At 29.7% G+C, this 26,909-nt stretch overlaps 1 protein-coding gene and 1 pseudogene across 1 annotated transcript; both read left to right on the forward strand.

The window, feature by feature from the left end:
* The first annotated feature begins 16,627 nt into the window (after positions 1 to 16,627).
* Positions 16,628 to 19,007, forward strand: LOC131650931 (protein FAR-RED IMPAIRED RESPONSE 1-like; annotated as a pseudogene).
* Positions 19,008 to 24,975: 5,968 nt separating this feature from the next.
* Positions 24,976 to 25,704, forward strand: LOC131650932 (uncharacterized protein At4g04775-like). The gene is made up of 4 exons (XM_058920631.1): positions 24,976 to 25,119; positions 25,202 to 25,357; positions 25,499 to 25,555; positions 25,663 to 25,704. Exons 1-4 carry the CDS (start codon positions 24,976 to 24,978, stop codon positions 25,702 to 25,704), a joined length of 399 nt encoding a protein of 132 aa, XP_058776614.1.
* Positions 25,705 to 26,909: the final 1,205 nt, after the last annotated feature.

Below are 26,909 nucleotides of genomic sequence, written 5' to 3' on the forward strand. Positions count from 1 at the left end.
TTTTACTTTGTGAGAAAAACTTAAATTTAGAAAAACTAAATAATTAAGAAATTTATACAATCTCGACTAAAAATAATATTAAATATTATCCAAAGCTTTGACCAATTCTTCTCGGATGCAATGATAATCGCTCTAATCACAACATTGTACTCGATATGATGATAAAGTGTGTGACCATGCTTTAGATGACAGATTTGACAAGCATAACCCTCCAAGCCATGGAAAGAAGAGATAGATCCTTTCCAAGCAGAAAGATTGAAAATGATTCTAGCTACTAAAGGTTGCATATAATGGCTTTAAACTTTCTTTTACAATTGGCATGATGGACATGAGACTCCAAACACAAAAGAATGAGTGATTTGTGTGGGATTTAAAATCTATTTCAATATAAAATATTTTACATAAACTATGTTTAAAAATCTTTTTCAAAACAAATATAGTAAATGCAGTAGAAAATAATAAAATAAGATTGAAGCGGAAATAATGTAATTATGAGACGCAACCTAAGAAGAGGGTAAATTAGAGTTGCTGATTTTTTTACTCGTTTTTTTGCAAGTTTCTTAATTACTAAAATGATCGAAAGTGATTATATGATGTTACTTAGGAGCAATGTAAAGTGAAGAAATTAAATGACATAAAGTAAAGAACACCAAAGATTTATACTAGTTCCCATTAACAATTCAATGAAACATCTAGTCACTCTACACCTTAGAGGATTTTATACTATGTTTAGATCCTTGTACAAGTCTTCACCAAGACCTCTATACAATGTTCTAAAGCATAAACAAAAATAAATAAAACTACTTTATTCTTTACAACAAACACCAAGCCTTATGACGGACTCTGAATCACCCCAACTCAAAAAACTTTTTTCACAACCACCAAACACTATGATGATCTTCACCAAACACTATGGTGAAACAAGTCAAACTAATTTTTTTTGTTACTTTGATTGGTTGCATTTGGTAAAACATCACGAGCAACACAAGGTGTAAAATATGAAAAGGCACCACGTGGGACAAGATGTTCAAGCATGAAGTGCAACATCTGACCTATGTCTGTTAGCTAGATTTTACGAGTAAAACTGAGAGTGATTGAATTTTATCTACAAAGATATTGATTGAAGTTTTAATTAAACAAATATTCAATTAAGATATTTTATTAGATTTGTTTTAATTAAAATATGAGAAAATCTCCAATCTCTATTAAAGATGATTTACAACGTGGGTCCATTTTTTGTAAGAGATTTATTCTCAATCCTTTATTTAAGAAGTTTGAATCATGATTTATATCTAGTAAGAATTTATATGATTTATTCAAGATGGAGAAGTTTGTTACAAAATCATATGTCAAGGTAAATGTTCCAACATTTATGCGTAGGTTTATTGTGAATCTATGTTTGATTGTGTATGCTTCCAAAAATATTTGTTGTCATTTGTTATTTAGATTTATTTGGAAGATTTCATAAGATAGAAACAATTCATACGTAAATCAAAACAAATAAAATCTTTTTGGTGGATGTAGTTGCAAAACAGATCAAAACAAAATCATATTTTAAGCTGCATCAAAATCGTATTTGTTTTATCAAATATTTTTTCCATTGGAGAAACGCCCATATGATGCATTTGTATTTAAGGATACTCAAACCTAACGTTTTAAGTGCGCCCAAAGATTGAAGATCATTGTGTTAGGGTTTCTATTTTCATTCTTTATTTGTGTTTCTATTTCTGCACCGCTCTAAGCGCCAAAGTTTCATATCTAGAGGCTTAGATATTGGGTTTTTAGTTGAGTTGAAATTCAATATTGTTTAATCTATTTATTTTAACAATCACTAGAGTTAGTGATTGAGAGAAAGTGAGAATGATCTCTTATTTAAAGGGGAGCTTGAACGGAGCTTGACATGTATAGTCTTAGGAAAGTGATCTTGAACTGGGAGAGTTTAGAGTAAGCCCATTCGTTCTTATGACTATTTAGAGTGGAATAGCTCTATAGGGAGTCATGAATAGAAATAAACTGTTAGTATTAGGGGAAGACATTGAACAACAGGTTGTTCAACTAAGACTATTTGTACTAATACTATTGATAGAATTTCCTTTATTCGGTTGAAAACCCCCCCAGACGTAGGTGACATTGCATCAAACTAGGTTATCGATTCCTTTGTGTTCTTTATTGCTTTATGATTTAATCCATAGTCTCTAAATTTTTATGGTATACTTTACCCTGACATCGTGTATAACACATGTCCTGCGAAGAATCCGCCATCTGTTATAAACCAGTTGTACACGTCGTCCCAGATATTGGGTCTGACATCTATCCCCATAAAAATATAATTTCAATTGGCATAAGAGCATACACCCTATTTTGAAGACTGTGAAGACTAAGTAGAATATGATACTGAAGAAAATATTAAGTTTGCTAAGATCTTGAGAAGGGTCATGAGAAGATTGGATAAGAGATATGGGAATATTGTCCTTACATATGTCTTGCACAATCAACATAAAAGAAAAGATGGTGAAAGACAAAATCCTAACTATTATAGAGGCAAATGGATCCAATGTCTTAAATGCAAAGATTTTAGCCATATTCAAACTGAATGCTCAAGTTTTCTAAGGAATAATGTATTGTTCTCAGGTATATCAATATTCAGCCTTCGGTTCATATTTCGCCCTTCACGGACCACTTCACTACCCGGCAAGCTCCGGCTCGAAAACAACAAGCAAGGGATTGAGCTGCGCGAAAGCCTAAGAAAAATCTACCAAGTCACTAATGATAAGATAGATAAAGAAGGTGGATTCAATCAAGCAAAGAGTGATCTAACTTTCAAAGACATGAAAATTGTCATGTATCACTACTACAAAAAGCGCTTCAAACATCGGACGCAAAATGTATTTAACCTCGGCAAAAGAATTGAGGTAACGAAGGGCGTCATAAAAATTAATGACTTAACACCTAGGTTTTTAAAACACCAAGGTAAAGGTTTATTATGGCATGGGTTCGAACCCCAGTTTCTGCATTTTTATTATTTGCAAAAACTAGCGCCTTTTTTATCTCGTTTATCATAAAAATCAAAGGGTCATTAGTTTTCTTAAAAATAATACTTGTTACAGTGTTTACAAAGAATATTACATTAACTGTCCATGAAGATAATATGTTGGATTTTCAATTCCTTGATATTATGGGCACAATCAAATTATGGGAACCTCTTTTCTCAAAACAAAACAAAACAAATAGGTTTGTTATAGGATATTCTCTACAGATCTTTCATGAATTTGTTTTTGTTAAAAAAAATGGGTAAGATAATTAATATCAATAATCAAAAATATTTTCGGTATAAATAAAAATAGATTTTCTGCTCTTGCAATCCATCAAAGAGAACTTTTCCATGTTTCCTTATGTTTCAAGCGCTTCATATGTTTTATCTAGATTTCCAATATCATAAGAGAACTTATATAATGAACGTCCCTTAGGGTTCACGCATATCACTAATGGGGGATTCTTGAGCGTTTATAACCTTTATATGGACGACACAGATTTGTTTAAGGTCGTTGAATAAAAATAGTAAAAGAAACACTTAACTATCATTTCGATTTTCAATAAAATCGAAGGGTTAGAGTGAATACTTTTTAAAAAAAATGGTTACATTGTTTACCCTGAATATTAAAAATACATTGTATGAAACAAATCTTTGAAGAATATCAAATTATTTACCCATAATATTAAAAATACAGTGTATGAAACACATCTTTGCAGAATATCAAATTGTTTACCTAAAATATTAAAATTACAGCATGAGCAGGTCACATACAATATTTGTTGCATACAATGTATTTTAAATATTATGGGTAAACAATGTAACCATTTTTTAAACTAAATTATTTTACTCTAACCCCACGATTTTAAACCAAAATTGAGGGTTTAGAGTATTTTTATATATATATTTTTAAAATGGTTACATCGTTTACCTAAAATATCAAAAATACATTGTATGTAACAAATCTTCGTAGAATATCAAGATTGTTTACCTAGAATATCAAAAATACACCATGTCCAGGTCATATACAAGGTGGTAGAGATTTGTCTTGAATGTCAATTATTCCTTCACGATGATTGATTGTTGATGCTATGATTATCACTGCTTTCGCTAGCGTAAATAATTTGTATGATTGGAATGCATCCAAGTTCTAATCAAAACTGTGTTGCAACCGACAAAATTCACAGAGTCACAACCATATTTTCTTTATTCCTAAGGAATTGGGGAAATAGTGATAAATCCTAGGGGAGGGATAAGACGGTCATCGCAACCGAATATTAGATTCGAAAGTTAGTTAAGTGAGGGGAAGGAGTTAGACACCCCTCACTTCCCATGTACTCAAGGGAAACCTTCTCTAGCCTAGGGTAAGTATGTTTGCTAATGTATGACTAGATCTTTATTTCTTGCTTAATTTATTTACAACGGAAAATGTATTTACAATGAAAGGGAAGAAAATTTAGTTTTTGTTAGGGGACTCGACTTGGTTTCGCAACCGTGTGCCTATGTATCATTATTGATGAATGAGGAAGTCAGAGTCTACGTAGTTCGGGTCAACTTTGTGTGTTAATTTTAATTTATGAAGCATGTTGGATCTTGAGTTATAATTAGACGCACGGGGCCGTAGAATTACTTGATTTATCGCACGAAGCGAAGAAATGAACAATTTGATGTGTTGAATGGATTTTAACTTTTGAAGAAATATTTTTTTGTCTTTTGATTTTTTAGTTTGTCATTTTAAATACAGGTACCAAGAAATATTTATAAATGAGCATGATTACAATATTTTAATTGGAGAATGTTAATATATGTACAAATTATGTTAAAAACGATGGTTTTATTAACAAATTAATGACATAATTGATTTTTTTTGGAGGAACAAAATAAAATGCATATTTTTTAGTTTTATATCCTTTTAATATTTTTTGTGTTTTTTAAGAATAACCTAATAAAACTAAAATAAATTAAAGAAGTCAAAAGAGGGGTGCAAATTAGAAATTGGGTAAACATAAATAAAATGCTAGAAGAACCTAAAGACAAAAAGCCCAACTAAAATTAACCTAGTGACCCTAGTTCTAAACTAAAACTTATTAATTAAATAAAAGAAATTTTTTAAAAAATAGTGACATAATGGATAAGGATAGGAAATAATATTGACAGGATCACTTAAGATACCTAATATATATATATATATATATATATATATATATATATATATATATATATATATATATATATATATATATATATATATATATATATAATAAAGCAAAAGGAGTACTTTGACAAGTTTGCCAAGTGTCACTCCCTTATGCATTCTATCAATTTCTTTCAATTCTATTTATAGTAAATTTTATTACTTCTTTATTTATTTATTTTATTTTATTTATTTAATAATTTGGTTATATTTACTTAATTATTTATATAATAAAAATGGTTTGAAACACGTGAAGTTGTTATTATTAGCTTCACTATTGGAAATCTCAACAATCCCTTATTGGAAATCTCAACAATCCCGTGAAATAAGGAATGGTTGGACCATTGGAAGATGAAACATAGCTCGCAATTTTCCAATCTTATCTTAGGTTTTGTTTTGATTCTCACGTTTTGGAATTTATTGGGCCAATAATTAATCAATGCAAACCTGCCCAAATTCACTCATTTCTCAGGCTATAAAACCATACTTTCACTTCCTTGAAGTCATCTACCATTCTCATACCTCTGCCAAAATCCTCCATCATCCTCTCCACGTACAAATACGATTTTTTTTGTTGTCGATTTTGTTGTCGTTTCCTTCGATTTTGTTGTCGATTTTGTTTTTGTATTTTAATTTTTGCATCCGCATCAAGCCATGTAATTGTAACAGTAAAATTATATAATTAATTCAACCAGTCCTCTTTTTTTGTTGCAGAAACTTTGCCACAAACCTAAATTTTTTACTTTTCGTTTCCTTCGATTTTGTTGTGGATTTTGTTTTTGTATTTTAATTTTTGCATCCGCATCAAGCCATGTAATTGTAACAGTAAAATTATATAATGGATTCAACAAGTCCTCTCTTTTTTTGTTGCAGAAACTTTGCCACAAACCTAAATTTTTTACTTTTTGTTTCCTTCGATTTTGTTGTCGATTTTGTTTTCGTATTTTAATTTTTGCATCCGCATCAAGCCATGTAATTGTAACAGTAAAATTATATAATGGATTCAACCAGTCCTCTCTTTTTTGTTGTTGCAGAAACCTCGCCACAAACCTAAATTTTTTCCTTTTCGTTTCCTTTGATTTTGTTGTCGATTTTGTTTTCGTATTTTAATTTTTGCATGCCAGGTAATTTTAACAGTAAAATTATATAATGGATTGGGGTTAAGATTTCTGTGGGTTAAGGGTATTTTACTTTATGTTTTGATTGTTAAATTTAAATTTAGAGAAGAGAGAATCAGGAAATGGGTGCGCGACACGTTACAAAGAGGATTTAGTTTTATCATTAAAATGAGAAGAAAAGATTATATCATTATTTGAATCTTAATTGATATTGGTATAAAACCAAATTTATATAGTAGTAATTGATATAAAAGCAAAAAAAAAATATTTATTTTTATTATGTTCCAGTTAATCTAATTTAACAATTATTTTTATGGGAAATTGTCCATTATCAACTTAATGGGAAATTTATAGAATAAAATTTGATGGAAAATTTTAATTATTTAGAGGGAGAATATTGTTAATGATTTCCTATGAATTATGACAATTTTCAATGTATTTTTTTTTGTGCATATTATGAATTAAGACAATATTTAAATATCAATGAATTATTATTTAAAATAAGTTATAAAAATTAAAAGAATAATAAATAGAATAAGGGTAATATAATTAAAATGAAGTTCTGTTTCTTCTTTTTATCACATTTTCTTAATCCGTATGAAAAGCTCAATTGTCACAAATAATATAAAACGGATTGAATAATAAATAATATTAATAATTAATTTTATTATTGAAGCAGCATAGTAATTATTTATTTAGTAAAATATTTTTTTATGATTTATTATTTACAATAAAAAATCATAAGATAATTTAATTTCAAATTCATATTACTTATTAATAAAAAATCTTAAGTTGTGATTTGTCACATTCTGAATTTAAATTTAAATTCCATTAATAAGAAAACATTTAATAAATAAAAAAAAATCAAAGAATCATGCTATAATATAATGATGGTTTTAGTTTCTGTATTTTTTTTTAACTTTGTCAGATTTTTTGATGCATCTGCACCATTTTTTGTGTAAAAGTCATAATTATTTGTCCGGTCATATAAAAAAACGTGTAAGGCAGTAATAATGATGAAGTCAATTTTATTTTTTTAATTTAAATAGTAGAATAAAAAACATAAAAATAAATCAATATAGATTAGAAACAAAGAATGCACTTATTTAAGGAAATATATTATTAATTTTAACGTTAATGTTGTATTAAATTTGACAATAGTAATTTTATAATTAGTATTTTAAACAAAAAAATATACTGATTAATAGAATAAAAATATATGAAACAGAAAGATCTCATTTTATTTAATACAAACTAAATAAGTTATTTTTACAATTGTTATGATAAACAAAAAATGACTAAAAAGATATTAATAATTATTTTATTAGCCTAATTGAGAAATTTATTAAACGAAAATTTACGAGTTATATATAAAAAAATGGTAACATTTTGTTTTGCTGTTGTGAATGAAATCATATATTTTTATCGTTAAATCAACTTTTATTACGTATTACTATTACATATTAATATTACTATTATTATATATATTATTATTAATAATTTATAAAATATGGTTAAAAAATCAAATTTAAAGGATAAAGATTTAAAAAATAATGTGGAGATTCTATGGTACATGGGTCTTCTGAAATGGTAACATTTATACTAAAAATTGATATAATATTTGTTTTAACAAAAAATGTAAGATAATTATGATGTATAACTTTCTTATGAAAAAAATAAATGGATAATTATATATTTATTTTATTTTATTATGTATAAAATATTTATAAGAAAGATGAATAAATGTAAATGTATAATATATGAATGTTATATTCATATGATATTTTTGTTAATGTAAATTCATACTATATGAATCTTTTGTACTTTTGTAAAAAACAATTCTTAATTTTAAAACTTGAGTCGATAAATAAAAATTATTTTTAATATTTGAAAAATTCTATCTCAAAAGTTAATATTTTAGGAAAATAAATGAATTATCAAATATTTTTTATTGAATGTTTGAAATGAGGAAAATATTTTTATTATGTATAAATTTCTATTGAATTCTTTTATCCCGTGCCTCGCACGGAGATGATCTAAGGCCGTGAGTATAATCCTAATCATTATATAATTATTTTGAATATCGGAATCAATCATACTAAATTTAAATCCGTGCCTCGCACGGGTATACACACTAGTATATAAATATATATATATATATATATATATATATATATATATATATATATATATATATATATATATATATATATATATATATATATATATATATATATATATATGAGTAATGCTATTTAGTACGAAGGAAATTGGAGAAGAAATGCAAGAATGTCCACATGTCATTATACTATAGAAAAAATTTTAATTTATTTTTAATTTAATTTCCTTTTAAATAGGAATCATGGGGTGGTGGTGATAATGAATGGTTGAGATTTATTCTTGCTTTTCTTGTTTTTATGTTTTCTTAACAATTAGCATTATCATATATATATATATATATATATATATATATATATATATATATATATATATAATATGGAGCATATCAAGTGAGAGCATTTTAAAATAAGAGATGAAAATATTAAATACTAATCATTGAATTCATCAAGAGAGAGAAATTAATAGGCACATTAATGTATTAACATTCTCTCTTGATGAATCCAATAGTTAATATTTGTTCCTCTCATCTCTCATTATAAAATGCTCTCACTTGATATGCTCTCATTATATAGTCACTTGAAAATGCCTTCTTTATATGATAATGTGAGAATGAATCTGAACCATTAAATTTTAAAATAAAATAATGAATATTATGTGTAAATCTTTTATTATCTCTCCTTCATTATTAAAATAAATGATGTATGAGAGAGAAAAAATTAACACATAATCTCCATCATTTACAATCACAGAATATATATATATATATATATATATATATATATATATATATATATATATATATATATATATATATATATATATATATATATATATATATATATAAATATATATATATATATATATATATATATATATATATATATATATATATATATATATATATATATATATATATATATATATATATATATATAGGTAGAATGATGCGTCTATGAGAAGGAATAGAGAATGACATGCAAAAATAAAGAGTACCTTTCTTTATAGGTAGAATCTCTCGTGATAAAATCATTTTTTGTTCATTAATATCTTGAAACACTACCAATATATCAACAAAAACTTGTCTAAAATAAAACAATCTAGCTAATAAATTGATGCAATAAATAATTCATTCTTATTTAATCTATTGCTATTCAGTTTAGGGTGTTCATGGTTCAAGAACTGCACTGAATTGAACCAAATTAATGGTTCAATTCAGTTTTTAAAAACCACTTTAATAAAAAACAAATTAATTGTAAAAGCAATTTCAATTCAGTTTTAAACTAGTTTTGAACCAGTTTGTGTTTATAAACTGGTTTACAATCAATTTCTAGTTATAAACTGATTTAATACTAATTTGTAATTAAAAATCAAATTTAATTTATAAATTATTTCTAAATTGCTTTTTTTAATCACTCTACCTCTCTTTTATATATATATATATATATATATATATATATATATATATATATATATATATATAGTATTTTTACTGTACCGTACAAATAATTTAACATCTATTGTGTAACTAAATCCATTGTCAAAGATGTTCTCTTGTGAAATTTAGCGGAATAATGAAATTAAAATGATGTTCCTCAACAAGTATATAAATTATTTGTAAAGATAGTTACTACTATGATTAATATTTTCTTTTTATTTTATTTGTGTGATATTTATTTGTTAATTATAAGATGCTAAGTTGAACTTCAAGTTCTTTTTTCATTGGTTTTAATTTGTGAAGTGATTTTTTTTTACAGTTTTACAAACAACATCCAGGATATAGACAATAGTTTATGTGTTGGTAAATACCTTTGAATAAATTTCTTATATTGAGAATCCACTTTTCTTAACTGGAAGAGATTTCCTTCTTAATTCACATTTATTTTATTATTTTTTTTCATGCTGGTGTACAACTACGGGTAACTAAAAGTTTTTTTTTTTATTTTCAAAAAGTTATAAAAAAAACATTTTTTTGCAGAAGAAAAAAATTATTTATATTTTTTCTTTTTTATTTTTCAAATAAAAAACTCGGAAAATTTTACAAATTATTTTTAGTTTAGGAAAAAAATTTTAAATTTAATTTAAAAAAAAAAAACCAAATTTTAAAAAAAAATTATGAATTTTTAAAAACAATTAGTTAAACAGTTTAAACTGGTTTTTAATTTAAATTTGGTTAACTGGATTGTTTATAATATGTGGTTCAGTTCATTAACCATTTAAATGGTTCAAGTTTTTTTGTGGTTCAATGCAATTCAGTTTGAGAATATGGTTCAATTAATTGTATTTTTGCACACCCTTAATTTAGTTTAGTCAATCTAATCACTATCCTGAAGCAACAATTAGCTTTTATGCCAAGATAGGATATTATATTTACTTAAGAGGGATGTAGTATTTTTGTGCCCATATGAAGCTTAATCAAATCAAGAATTGGATATAAAAGAAATTTGTCAATCTAATCTACACCATAATCTATGAAAATTTTCATTATCTCAATAGTACAATAAAATTATATTATCTAAAAAGCTTTAGTCTAAGATGTAAACACAATCTACTATTGAAAATTTTGAATTTTGTAATTTTGGGTTCTGTAAATGATGTTGTATATTCTTGCTAAACTTTGTGTAGAACTGCAGGTCATACTAAATGGACGGGTGCTTTTCATACATACTAAATGGGATTCTTATATTCTTTACCAGAGAGGTGAGCCTATCCAAAATAGTATTTTTCTAATAAAAATTGTAGCTACCTTGAAATATGTGATAAAAAAAAGCTTACTTTCCCTAATTTATAGTTGACAGGACTCTAGAACATTAAATCAGGTTTCATATGAGGACGAAGATCTACAAAAATGAAAAAAGATAAACTAAAAAGCTTAATCAAAGCCAAAAGTATTAAAATAATCCATGCTTGATCAAAATAGTGCATAATCAAATTAGAAAATCACAACCTTTTCAAAATAAAATTTTGAGCAAAAATTATCACTGACAAACATAATCATAATACAAATACATTGAAATAGAAAACCACTCATACACGAGACAGCGACAAAGATAACTCACTCAAATGGTATTACAGCAAAAATATCGAGTGAGATGATGTGGCTTGCTTCATCGAACAGATTCCTGGAAAGGTCAATAACATGTGAGATGACGTGGCTTGCTTCATCGAACAGATTGATTTTTTTTTAATAAGCAATGGAATTATAGGGAGCAAAAGGGATGCTCCACCCCAAAACAAAGTCATTACAATTCAAAACATAAAAGAGGTTGGATGTTCCAACCATAGTAATTACATAACGGCACCTTCTTGTAGAAAGAACATAACAAATTCCAAGAGAGGCTAACAATCTCCGACATACTATCTATAAAGCTAAAAGATTCTTCTTTAAAGATGATTGCGTTACGCTTCATCCACAACGTCCAAGCCGAAGCAAGCCAAACAACCGACACAATAGCTCTCATAGAAGGGCAAGTTATCTTTTCACAATTATAGAAGAAATCTATAAATTCTTCAATAGACAACTTATCACCTACTCCAACCCACATGAACACCCGGCGCCAAACACGACGCGACACTTCACACTCCGAGACCTGATAAAAAACAAAACAATTTAACTATTAATTACATGGAAAATAGGTTCGAAGATTAGGATTAACCAGATTCTTTGAACAAGAACCAAGGTTTTTTTAGGGTTTGAAAATTAGATTTGGTCAATAATACAAGTTTTACAAACTAAGGAACACGGTCGAGTTGAAGAATTGATGTTCGAGTTAGAGGGACCAACGATTGGATTGAAGAATTGATGTTCGACCGAGAAAGACAAACAAATTGAGTTCATCTGGAGAGAGAAGAATAAGAGACAGGAAATAGAAGAATAAGAGAAAGGAGATGAAAGGATTAATTTTCTTTCCTTTCCTAATTTATTTCATGAGAAGTTGATAAAAAAAGGAAAGGGGTTTGAAAAAAATAACACGTAGTTGAAAAAAAAGGGTGGAATGAATATTAATTTTGCTATCACAATTATAATATTAAAAGTATTTTGAGCGCAATCCTATTTTAATATTAATTTGTGGGGAATTAGTGAAACCTCCGCATAATAGGTAATTTTTTGTAGTGGTTATGCTTCTCTTTTCACTTTCCTAATTGCTCATGCAGTTCTTTCAATTTATAAATTTAACGGCATCGATGTAGAACCCGAACCTCGCATAAATCAATAGACAATACCTCGGAAGCACTGCACCAATATAAATTGAATAAAAGTAGAATTAAAAATAAAAAAAATTAACTCGGGAAAAAATTGAAAATTGAAACAAAATTTAAAATGTAACACAAAATTTGCCTTGTTGAAATTATTTAACAATCCCCGACAACGGCGCTAAAAACATGGTGACAAATTAGAAAGTGTATTAATTGTATCGAAGTCGTAAAATTCTAAGTTCATTTCCATAGGAGTTGATTTATTTTAACAAGGTGATTAATGTTCTATGAAAGTATTAGGGAGTTTTTAAGGTTTAATTGGCCAAAGTAAATTGCGAAAAATAAAATTGTTGGAAAATACTAGATTGATAAAGCCACCATGTTTCGTTTTGAGTCTACTGATTATCATTGTTTGTAATTACGTCTACGTTATTTAAGTGATTTTCTAGAATTACGATAAATTAACACAATCGTTATACCTAATTCCTGGGTGTATCATTAACTCACTATTTTTAACGATAATTGTCTGTTTCCTTAAGTGAATTCAAAGTAAAGACAGACAATAACGCTTGTTAATTTCTAAATCACAAACTTATAATTATTTATTCCTAAATCAATTACTAAGTTTGAACAATTAAACTATTTCAGGTTCACCAGGTTAGGGTTAGTTATCACTACTAATCTATGTTCAAATAATATGCTCGTCATTCTATATCACCATTTTTAAAAAATCTATCAAAAACTTCTCTTTCTCCTCTCAACTTTTCTTTCTTTTCATTCTTCGATCGTAGGGTTGATTTTTGACCATTTTTGGTTAGAAATCACCCACCAACACCATTTTCTCTTTCTCTTTTTATTTAATTAAGTGGTTATCCATATAGACTTGCTTCTTTTCTTTTGTGTGTTTTTAAGTTTTCATCGTCTTGTGCGGTGTTTGTTGGTTTTCCCGTCTTAGTACGGTATTTGTTGATTTTCCGTCCTAGTACGGTGTTTGTTGGTTCAGATTGACACATTTCCTTCAAATCATTGTAGTTTTGAGGAAGACTTGAACGTCAATGTTGCAGATCCAGAAGTATGAATATTTTGGTGACTTTTATTTTGTCATATTTGTAAGCACTTTCATATTGCGTGGTATGCTTTTAACATAGGTGCCGCAAGATTGTTTGCAGATTCACCTTTTTCAGTTTTTAGCGATCTTGAATTTGTAATGATCGATGTATTTTTCAATTTGAATGAATGAATATCTTTTTAGTCAAAAAAATAAATAAATAATATGCTCGTCAACACATAAATAACATTAAGATCACAAATAATTAAATAATAAGAAGAATATCAAATCATGAAAATAGTACAGATCCAGATACATAGTTTAACATATCAAATCAGCTTCATCTAACAAACCTAATCAAAATTAAATTAGCTACACATAGTAATACAAGTCAATACCATGAGTTTAAAAGAATAGTATATGAAATTCAAGGAATAATGTAGTCTCCTAGGGCCAAAAACTCAATTTCCTTTGCTCTAGAATCTCCTTGCTGTCACTTTCTAGTTCCAAATTGTCAACTCCAAAATAATATGCCTTTCTTCCTTTTAAACATCTCAAAACGCGTTAGAAAAGTTACCCATCGCACACACGATACGATATGCTTTTCTTACATAGGCGAATTTGTTTCCAATACAACATCGGGCATGCGGATTTTTATTAGGCCCCTCGATGCCCTATTTCACTGAATACTCCATTTTAGTAGTGACTTGGCATCTACGTGGATATTTATTTATATTTTTAATTTATTAATTAAAATCGATGTGGATTTTTTATTACTTTCTTTATTTTTGTTTACTTTTTAATTTTTTTAATAATTAATTATTAAAATATTAGATTGGATCTAAAGAACAAATTGCATTATATAGCAGCCCGATATCCAAACTTTTGAAACTGTTGTTTAAAACAGTTATATAAAGACTTCTAATTCTTAAAGAAATTTCAATGTGGAACTCTTTATCACTCTCATACTCTCAAGATATATTGCAGGCAACAACTTCCCTTTAAAAGATAACTTCATCTTCTCAAATACACAAAGGCTTGTGTGTTCAGAGCATTATGCTTCAAACTGACAAATTCAAAACTTTACTTCATGCACGTCAGTCCAGCATACATGTTTGATCTACACTAACACAAGTCAGCACCATGTACATAATCAAGTTATTATCAAAGCAGGAAGCAGTAGCACTAGTTCATGCTGCACCAACACATACATATTCATGCTGAAACACTTCACATACATTACTACCACAAATTACTAACTATATCCAATACCTCCATAAACTCACTAGCAGTTTCAGTTCAACTAACTGGTTTTAACTAACAAATTCATAACTACAATCCTAACAACTAACAGCCCACTATTTTCAAATCTAACCGAACTGCACCCATCAATTAATTCTCGGACCTAATCGTCAAATAGCAAAACAACATTCAGTAAGGTATATTGAAAATTTGCAGACATCTTCAGTGTGTTCAAACCAATTCTTAAATAGACTGACCAATTCAGTAAGGTTTATTGAAAATTTGCAGACATCTTCAGTGATTTGTTTTCAGTGAGTTGCAGCTATGAAAGATATGTTGGCTTCATATGCTACATGGTATAGATTATTGAAGCATGGAGGTGTTGTTGTTGTGTAGTGAAGAAGATGGTTAACATTGATGGATGAAGCAAATGACTACCTATTATGTTACTACATTTTTAGTTCCACATCGTTTGGTAATAAAGTAGAAACAATGTTTAAATACCAATCAAATTTATGGACTTATGAATTGAAAATAATGTGAGAGCAAGTGGATAATTGAGCATTTATTTAAATGTAAATAGACTTAAGCTCAAAACTATTATTTTGAAAATAAAAAATTAAAAAAAAGGAATCTTAAAATATATATAAATAATAAAATAAATCCACCTAGACAACCACACTGGAACTGAAATGGAATCTTGGCTGAAATAGTGTGCACGGGGGCTATAGTGAGAGATATTTAACCCAGTATTTTTTTATAACCTAATGAAAAATAAATAAGGTATTAAAATCAAAATTATACATATTTTTCTCAAATGAAAAATAAAACTTAACTAAATAAATTTAATATTAATTTCATTTTTTATTAAAAAAATATTTAAGAAATTTTAAAACAAATGATTGACTATACCATAAAAATATCATAAATATATGAGAAATGCTAGGGTCAAGCATTTTAACACACTCTTCTATCACACACCAATAATATTTAGACATGTCATCCACTTATTTTTAATGAATCACCTGTTACCGATTACTTTTTGAAACACCAACCTATTATTTCATATTTAATGTTATTTTTATTATTCTAATTTTACTCTTCGTCTTTTGTGCACCATCTTTTCATATTCTTCAAGTTCTCTGTGTAAAGAAAATTTGGCAAAAAAAAAAAACTTGCGTTCCATTTCATTGCTAGTATCTTGCTTTTTTTAAGCTCTCTTCACCATATATTATCATCATCTCTACTTTTTCAAGGTATGTTAAATTTAAGTTCTTGTATTATTTTCTCTATGAAAGACACTATATGCTATGACACTCTCTTTCTTTATATATGTGACAGTTTGTATCAAATATCCTATATTAGTTTTCTATATTATCATTTCATTTAAGTTTGAATTTTATCAACCTTTGAAGAATGTTACATGTTATGAATCACTCTATATATGTTTACAATATGCTTTGAACTTGTTGTTATATATTTACTTCATGCTATGTCTCTCTATATATATTTACAATATACTTAAAACTTGTTGTTATATAATTACTCTAACTTTTTTAGATGTTTTTTTTTTAAAATATTAGGAATTAATGGAAGTTGTTAAAGGTGATAAAGATTCTGTTGTTGAAGAAAATGAAGAGAATTTTGGAGCTAGTGATAGTAAAGAACCAGTCATTGGAATGGAATTTGAGTCACAGGAAAATGCATATTCATTCTACATTGATTATGCTAAATCAGTTGGGTTTGGAATTTCAATTAAAACTAGTCGTCGATCAAAGGTTTCTATGGAGTTACATATGCTTGCACAAGATATGGAAAAAAGAGACCATCCATTGCACATAATCCACGTCCTTGTTTGAAGTTGGAGTGTGAAGCTAGCTTGCGTATTAAAAGAAACTGTGATGGCAAGTGGAGTATTCACAGTTTCATTAAAGATTACAATCATGATCTTTTTCCAACATATGCACATTATTTCCCTTGCCATAGAAGAATCAATAAAGCTCAAAAGAATTGTATTGAAACTTTACAACAAGTTGGGGTGAGAACAACAAAAATTTACGCCACAATGGCCAAAAAACATGGAGGATATGAAAATATTGGTTGTTTGGAGAAAGATGTTAGAAATCATTTAGATAAAGATCGTCGTTTGAGTTTAGAATTGGGAGATGCAACTGCAATGTTGGAGTGTTTTATGCTTATGCAAGAAGAAAATCCAAGATTTTTTTATGCAATTGATTTGGATGATGAAAACCGTCTTAAAAATGTGTTTTGGGTAGATGCAAAAGGAAGAGATGATTATCAAGAGTTTGGAGATGTGATCTCATTCGATACAACATATATCACTAATAAGTACAAAATGCCATTTGCTCCTTTTATTGGTGTGAATAATCACTTTCAGCCAAGATTACTTGGTTGCGAGTTACTAGTTGATGAAACCTCAAATACATTCATATGGTTGATGAAAACGTGGCTTAGAGCAATGGGTGGAAAACCTCCAAATGCAATAATAACTGATCAAGATAAGGCTATGAAAGTTGCAATTAAAGAGGTATTTCCAAATACTCGACATCGATTTTGTCTTTGGCATATACTTAGAAAGGTTCCTGAGAAGCTTAGTCACGTATTAAGAAAAAATTCCGACTTCATGAGATATCTCAACTCATGCATTTACAAGTCTTGGTCAAAGCAGGAATTTGAAGATAAATGGCAAGAAATGGTGGAAATATTCCAGCTACGCGGGGATGCTTGGATTGAATCTTTATATGATGAGCGTGAGCATTGGGTTCCTGTTTACATGAAGGATACTTTTTTTGGTGGTATGTCAACGACTCAGAGATCAGAAAGCATTAATTCATTTTTTGACAAATACGTCTGTAAGAAAACTACCTTAAAAGAATTTGTTGAAAAATACAAAGTTGCTTTGACGGATAGAGAAGAGGCAGAAAAAATAGCTGACTTTAATACTTGGCACAAGCAACCTGTTCTTAAAACTCCTTCCCCTTTTGAAAAGCAAATGTCAGTGATTTACACACATGAAGTATTTAAGAGATTTCAAGTAGAAGTTTTGGGATTATCAAACACTCTTGTTTTGAAAGAGCATAAAGATGATCAAATTACTACATTTAAAATCTTGGACTTTGAGAAAAATGAGGAGTTTGATGTAGAATGGAATGCATCAAAAGAGGAAATTTCTTGCTTATGTCGCTCATTTGAGTTTAATGGATATCTATGTCGACATTCATTGATGGCACTTTTAGTTGCTGGTGTCTTTGCTGTTCCATCACACTACATATTGAGAAGATGGACTAAAGATGTTAGAAGTAACCATAATAGGAGAAAAATGAATGAAGATGTTGGTTCAGATAAAGAGACATTTGATTGTTTATATGAAAAGGCTATTGAATTTATTCACGAAGGGTCATTAAGTAATGAGAGTTACAATTTTGCTTGTAAGGTTTTTGAGGAGACCTTACCCCAATGTGCAACTATTAATAAATCTTTGAAGATCAACAAAGAAAATGTTAGAAAGAATGTTTTACCTTTGAAGTCACTACTTGATCCTCAAGTATCAAAAACAAAAGGGGCTCCAAAAAGAATGAAGAGTGGAATCGAAAAAGGTTGTAAAAGAAAATCTAATATTAAATTGAATAAGGTTAGAATTTTTTTATTTCTATACACACTGTTTTTATTCATTCTCTGTAATGCATTTGTTGTAAATTGTTTAGTAGTTACAATTTTTGATTTCTATACACACTGTTTTTATTCATTTTGAACTTTTATATAATTCTCTTTCTTTTTTTTTTTACAGGATTGTTAATTCTAAGACATGATGATTCTAAATGCAAGATGAGTTGGTTTAATGATGTTGGCATTATCATCACAGGGAATATCAATTTGAGTTACAAATTTTGTGATGTAAAAGTTACAACTTTTAGCGGTTTTGGATTTTATAATGTAAAAGTTACAAATTTTAGTGCTGTTGGATTTTGTGATGTTAAAGTTACAAATTTTGTTGGACACATTTTAGTGTCAATTTTGTTGATGATTCAGTACTTTTAATTATCAAACCAGTTGGGCATTACTCTATTGTTTAATACATCATATGATATTTTTTGGATTCAAGTAGTGTAGACTGTGAATGAAGAGTGAATTTGTTAAGTCCTAAGTTCTTCTAAGTTGCTGAAATCAATGATTGGAGTTCTGTTACAGTGTCTCATATAGATGAAATAGATGCATAAAGCTGATTGGATTTCTATTGCAGTGGTACTTTTACTATAACAAATATAAGATCAATTGTGATTATAGAAGAATTTTGATTGTGATTATAGAAGAATTTTGATTGTGATTATAGAAGAATCTTATGTTTAGGATTGTAATTATAGAAGAATTATAATTGTGATTGCAGCCTACCAATTTTAACATTGATTACATAGTATAGACAACACCAATAAAATCACTAGTTGATAAGACACATGGAAATTAATACATTTGTATTGCTTTTAATGATCTAACCAATCCTCATAAACAACATCTTTCACTTACAGTGATAAGAAGAAGATGAAAAAAACTTATTTGCAAAATTGAAATCTCTAATTGATTATCTTAAAATTGATTACACCTCCACACCACAGAACAATTTCAAATTTCAATTAAACAATTTACAGCAACAAAGAACAGATGTCAGCACAAAGAATATGGCGAGGAGGAGAGTTGGAGTCGGAGATGCAGAGAAGAGATTGGGACACTTAAGTCGGAAAAACAAAATTCATCACAAATCAATCTATTTCTCTTGCAACAAAACCATTTCTCTTGAAATAATACCACATCCACTCGAAACCTCACCATGGAAGAACACTCAGTAGCAACCTGAAACTTCTAAAAAAAATTCCACCGACACCACTGCTGCCGGCATCGCTTTTCCAGTTCCCTTCATCTTTGAGCTAGATAATAAATTTCTATGACTAATATACATATCCTCAAATGGGTTTTCCAAAAATTTAAAAATAAAGTGAGTTGTATACAAATGAAAAAGAGAAGGAGTCAGAGCCATCTATGGAGACTGGAAATATGAGAAGAAGAAGAAGAGTATTAGTTTTTTTTTTAACTTTTACTACAATTTTTAAATAACCTATTGTACCGGTAACAGGTGAGTCAATAAAAATAAGTGGATGACATGTCTAAATATTATTGGTGTGTGATAGAAGAGTGTGTTAAAATGTTTGACCCTAGCATTTCTCTAAATATATTGTTATTGTCAATGCATGAAAACATAGTAATCATTATTAACATTGATTCAAGAATAGGAAAAATTGATTTAAATATTATGGCCTAAAAACATACAATAGCAGCAGAACTGCATACATGATAGATGGTGAAACATTAATTTACCGTTGGGCTACCTCAGAACATATATTTTAAAATATTTTTGTTTGAATATATTTATTTATTGATATATTTGGAGGCCTAATATATGGGCTAAAAAATGAGGCCCAAGGCAATGGCCTTGCTTGCCTTACCCTTGGGTCGGGCCTGTCTTTGTTAATCGCATTTGGTCAATCATTATCTTCTTTTGTTGTCATTGTTGTCTTTATCTTTTTTCTTCTTTTGCTGATGTATTTGTCTTCATCAAAACTCTAGCCAAGATCAAGGAGGAGCTCTTCTTCACTAATAAATTACCGGAAAAATAAAAAATTAAGGGATAAGAAAAAACATCAGAATCTTAGAGGTTTGATCTTACTGAAGTGTCACACTCCTATCCCTAAGAATTACTTCTTGATACTTTCCTCTATCTTGAGAGATTTTAACAAGATATGTCCACAAAACCTCCTTTTACAAGGGTTAGATTTTTTCAATGGCTAACTTCCCAACCAAGAATAGAGTTTTAAGTACACAACCCTCCCCAACCAATTCGGAGCTTTAATTAGAAGATTCTAAGCTCAAGAACCAAGATAGAGCTTTTAACATAATGTTAATCTCACAAATCAACTAAGAGCATTATTTACGGGGACTTCCCTAACCAAGTGAGTGCTTTTAATGGTTTAGCTCACAAACAAACAAGAGCTTTAAATGGTTCAGCTCACAACAAAACAAGATATTTTAATGGTTTAACTCAACCAAACAACATATTGTTACAAAAAAACACAAGAGATATATATTACACTCTTGAGTAATTTACAAATTTCCCCCTAAAAAAACAAATATCCTCATAAAGATAAGATTCACTCTCAAAGCACTAAGGAAAAACTAAAGTGAGAAATGAGAGATTTGTAGCAAAAGATTGAAGATTAAAAATATAATCAAAACAAGTTTTCTAGATAATTTGAAATGACTGAGGAGCCCTATATTAATAGGACAAAATATGGTGTAAATTAGGAAATATACCATGGGCTAATTAAGCCTCGTAATCGGCTATGTTAAGTGCATAATCTATTATGACACCCCAAAATGTTTTTTTTTAATACTAGGATGTTTATAATCATTAAAGGGACATTTCCAAATGATTTTAAGCATTACAAAGTTTAATAATTGACTACTACAAGGGCTTGATCGACTATCCTTTGTAAAATTGCTTTTAATTGATCAAAAAGTTCCCTAACCAATTTTTTAGACTTTTTAAAACTTTTTAGGTGATTTTATAAAATCAATAGATGCTTCTCAAGTGTTTTAAGCATATGTGTGATTTGTCTTTGTAAAATTTGGAGTTCCTCGTATACCATTACAAATACTGATCACTCGAGAAGGACTAGCAAGCTGTCACACTTCTTCTCTTGCACAACGTTGAAGCTTCTGGTTCCTTGCCACATTATCTTTTACTTTAGCATTTATCTGGAACCTTTAATATTCTTCTAGTGATGCTTGAGATAACACTTCATAAGAATCTCCATCATCATACAAACTGCTTGGTAAAAGATCTACGCCGACTTCACCGAACGTCACTTGAAATAAGGTGTTTTCTTCACCGAACGCTTACGTCTAGAAAAACTTTGAAATAGATTCTAATTGATGTTATAAGTGTTAGTGCAAATAGCTTGAACTTTGCTTCATCGTCAACATCATAGTAATTCAAGCGATCATCCACATGTTAGTCAGGACCCCCCCTTTTCGTCGTACTCTTTCAAATTTGAAGGTTTCTCCGATGACTTTAGTATCCGGCATCAAGGATGTGAGAAAAGAGGATGTTTCTTATAGTTCTTAATCAGAGGCTTCTCCACGTGTTATTCAAGAGGGGAACGTGACTACCATGTACTTCTTCTGGACTATGAGGAGAAGTCTGATGTCACTTGATCCTTTAATGATTTGAAGATCTCAGAGCTTTGTCCCGGTGAGATGTAGTTAGGGATGTTTGCGGGCCGGTTTGATATGGTTTTAAGAGAATCTGATGCCTAAACCGATCAAAAATATATGGATTAGTTTGGATTGGATTTGCACAATTTTGCAATAAATCCCAAACACAACCAAACCAAACTGAAATGCAACAGTTTAGTTTAGGTTGGATTGATCAGATACATTAGAAACAATTGTACAAAAATATTTTTAAAAAATATCTAATTTACATCAACTAATTTTCTATAATAATATAAAATTTCTAATATTTTGTATCTCCATACAAGTTATGAATGTTACAAATGACATTTCATTTTTTTCTTCTTGAACTGGAATATCTTATACTAGTTTTCATGATAATAATGATATAAATTATATGAATTAATATGGTTGGTTCGGATAGACGGGCTCACGGGTAGAATTTTGAAAATCCGTTGCTCAAACCAACAAACATCAGATTTCATTGGTTTGGTTTTTGCCCGAACTAAAAAAATACCTGACCTACACACCATGGTTTGGTTTAGATTCTTGTTTGGTTTGGGTTTGCCCTAACCAATGAACACCCCTAGATGTAGTCGCCTTAGGGACGATCGTACGACTCATTCTTGAAGCTCCTTCTTGCACCATGTTACCTCTGGGACTCACATTGTGTTTGCTTTCTTCAAGACGAAGTAACTTTTCTTTAAATGCTTGCCAGTTTTTTTGCTGAACCATGTTATACACGTTGTTCAAAAGTTCGTTTGCACCTTGCACATTGAGGTTAGATTTTGATAACTAGAATCAACGCAGCGTCTCAGGTCTCGGTACCGTGCCAGAGGCCTATACAACAGTTCGCCTTATTGGGATTACGGAGAAGGTCCTACTATCAGAGAGGGATGAGCAAAATTTGGATGTTGTGAAGTGTTCATGATGACTTGATCAATATTTCTCTGAGGATGAGGCAGTGGATCTCTTTTAGCTTGTGCAACAATGCTTGCATTACGCAGTGCAGTGGAACAAGTGGTTCTAAAACCTACAATTGTTGGAAGATCTTGAGATTAGACATTTGAAAAGCTAAAAATTGAAATTAATCTACAACCATAATGGATCATGAACAGATGATTTATGGCTCGATTTCAAGAATTTTGAATTGCTAGGTTGAGAAGTTTTGATTTGGTTAATCGAGAGATGAATATTTGAACGTGGAAAATGCAGGAATCATCAATTTCCATAGACGGTGCCACTTTTCCGCTTGGAAACTAGAATTGATCGGAGATTGGAAGTTACAAGATACAACAGTGAAATTGAGCTTCCGATATGGTGAGAGATTGACTGACGTGCAAAGTTAACACTCTAACGCTCAATTCAATATGTGAGTAAGATGAGTAAGTGAAGTTTGAATTTGAATTGTACTTAAAAAATAGTGTGCTTCCCCTTTATATGGCGAAGTAGTTATAACAACTCGCTAAATTTGATGAGTAAAGTGCTGGGAGCCGTTGAATGGATCTTGGATCCATATCCCATGCGCTCTGACCCATAATAACATTCTTACCTTGCAAATAACTTTGGTGGATTGTTACATTCCTAGGCCACAGTTGTTGGACCCTCTTACTCTTTTATTTAGAAATTTGATACCCAATATAAAAAATGGCTAATTAAAAAATCAATCCCATTGCCCACTTGTAATGATTTTAATTAATTTGAGAGAGTAAAGTTTTTTTTAGTATTGATGTGAGAGTAACAGGGCCGGCCCAACCCGTTTAGAGGCCTAAAGCAAATTTTAAAGTAACGTCTTAAAAATTTATTTCAAAATATTAATTTTGTGGTTGTTAAGAGTTGAACTAAATACCAATAGAAAAAGAGGCCTATATATTAACAATTCAACTACAATAATATATGTAATTCAAATGTCATTATGTATTTTTATATCTAAATAAATAAAAAATTTGAGGCCTCTTTTAACCTCAAACTTTTGAGGCCTAAAGCCCTAACTTTAACAGCTTGGCCCTTGGGCCGGCCCTGGAGAGTAAAGCTTCGTTTTAACTAATTTAAGACATGAATTGTTAGTATATGAATAACCTGTACTTAAAATTTTGAGATGAGCACAAAATTAAATTTCAAGCCTTTCTCAGAACGTATTACATACTCTAAACTATTATTAAATATAATTTAATATTAGAGTTGTCCAGATTTAGAGTTTGATAGGGATAGGGTCTTGAATAAAGTTATATATCTCAAATGTTAGAAAATCCATTAAAAATTAAATAAAAAACAACATGATTATTATTTATAAAAATATAAAATATTAGGCTTAAATGCACTTTTGACTCCCCTATTTTTATTTTAATGAACTTTTGATCCCCCATTTTCAAAATTCCTTATTTTGATCCCCAAACATTCAGTTTTTTGGCAAATTTTAGAGTCCCTCTCCAAAAATGCATATGTGGCAGTGGGAATTGCTGAGCTGTCTAAAATTACTTATGTCACGTAATTTCATTTATTTAATTTATAATTTTAAATACAAAACAATTTCTGAAAATGCTAAATAATATTAATTCTTTTTTTATAAATCAGAAACATAATCCTTTCTTCATCTTGTTCGTGACCTCCATGACCTAACTTCTTCGTTTTCCAGCATACCTTCATACGAAACCCTAAATTCCAGAACTTAATCTTCGTTTTCGTTTTTATAAAACACAAACGTATTCCTCTCTTCTTCTTGTCCATGTCTCATTATTCTGAAGCAAGTAGTCGAACAAAATCCCCTTCCGTCCATGGCGAATGTAGGTGTGGTCTTGATGCACCTTTGATGACTTCTTGGACTGATTCTAACCCAGGACGTCGTTTTTACGGGTGTGGGATGTACAAGGTAAGCATCTCCTATTCTGTAATTTTTAGTTGTGAGAATAACCCTAAATTCCATCCTAAATTGCATCTGTAAATTTCTGTAGATTCAGGGGTACAAGAGATGTAATCATTTTGTTTGGTATGATGAAGAGATGGACCCTAGAGCAAAAGAGATGATTTCAACATTGAACCAGAAACTGAAAATTGCAAATCTCAAAATTGATGCAGGGAAGATCCAAGAAGATGAAATGAGCAAGAAGGTCAGGAATTTGAACATGAAGATAATGTATTTGAAGCTTTCGATTGCGTCCATTGTCGTGTTAGTAGTGGGACTAGTGTTAGGATTTGTAATGAACTAGCTTGTTAAAGTTATCGTTGTTAAATGAATATTGATGTATCAGTCTCAATTTGCAGTTGTAATACTTTTGATTATTTATGAGACAAGTTGTACTAATATGGTTATCAATGAGATTAGTTTGTTGCACAATTTGTATCACAGTTTTTACCAATTTAGATTACAAGCCAGTTGGTTGATAATGTGCTCATAATGTGTGCTCTATTACAGACCACGACCAAAGGCCACAACTGTGGACCATTAGTAGGGTAAATTATATGGGAGTAGATGTTGTTGAAATTACTCTTCCTTTAAATCATAACAGAACCAATGAAAATCATAATAGTAGCTCAGAATTAATTCATACAGCATTAATACACAGATGCAATTCAGATAATAGATCAGAATTAATTTATACAGCATTAATACATAGATGCAATTCATAATACCTGTAATATTGAGAAACATAGTCTTCCGGTTTTTTCTTCCAATAAAGTGATGATTGGCTTATCCCTATATTCTAGAATCGCCCTATTGAAAGCCTCACACATGTTGTTTACCTGAAGATCACATTTGGAATATGTTTTGAAGTGAGGTCGACTCCAATAATGTGCAGGGATATCCATCATCTCCTTCCATGCTGATTGTTTCATGCTCTTCATCCTTGCCATTTTCCTTTCCCATTGTGGCACAGTTGTTGCTCTTGCTGCACTCCACATAACCTCTTTGAATTCAAGCCTTGGATTTTTCTTCTTCCAATTCCCATATAAGTGCTTTGCACAAAGGCGGTATTCTACATGATCACTCACAGCTTGAATTGTTGGTACCAAACCCTATTATAAAAACAAGACAATTATTAAATGAGAATGAATATATAGCATGTCACCATGAAACAATCAAGATCCATACCTTTTGTTGGTCAGAAATAAAAGCATAAGCTCTTTTGTTTATGGCTTCCAAATCTTCCAGTAGAAGTTTGATGAACCAATCCCACGCATCTTTTGTTTCTGCTTCCACAACAGCATAAGCAATAGGAAAAATCCTATTATTTCCATCCCTCCCAACAGCAGCCATCAATTGCCCTCCAAAATTACCTTTCAAGAAACACGCATCCAACCCTATCAATGGCCTACAGTACATTGCAAAACCATACTTGCAAGCCTCTAGACATACATAAATCCTTTCAAACACAGGGCCTTCAGTTAAAGGAGAACATCTAATCACACAAGTGCTACGAGGGTTAGATTTTAGTAACTCTTGTGCATAACTTCTCAGATGGTTGAATTGGTCCATAAAAGCACCTTGTAACAAATCCATAGCCTTTCTCTTAGCCTTGTATGCCTGATCACGTGAAAATTTCACACCCCATCTATCAATAGCTTGAGCTATCAATCCTGCTGGCTTCATATCAGGGTTGTGTCTAAGAATGTGGCCAAACTGCTTAGCCAAATATGTAGTCTTTGCTTGCCTGTTATTTG

Source organism: Vicia villosa, linkage group LG2 (genome assembly GCF_029867415.1).
Source record: "Vicia villosa cultivar HV-30 ecotype Madison, WI linkage group LG2, Vvil1.0, whole genome shotgun sequence".
Classification (NCBI taxonomy): Eukaryota; Viridiplantae; Streptophyta; class Magnoliopsida; order Fabales; family Fabaceae; genus Vicia; species Vicia villosa.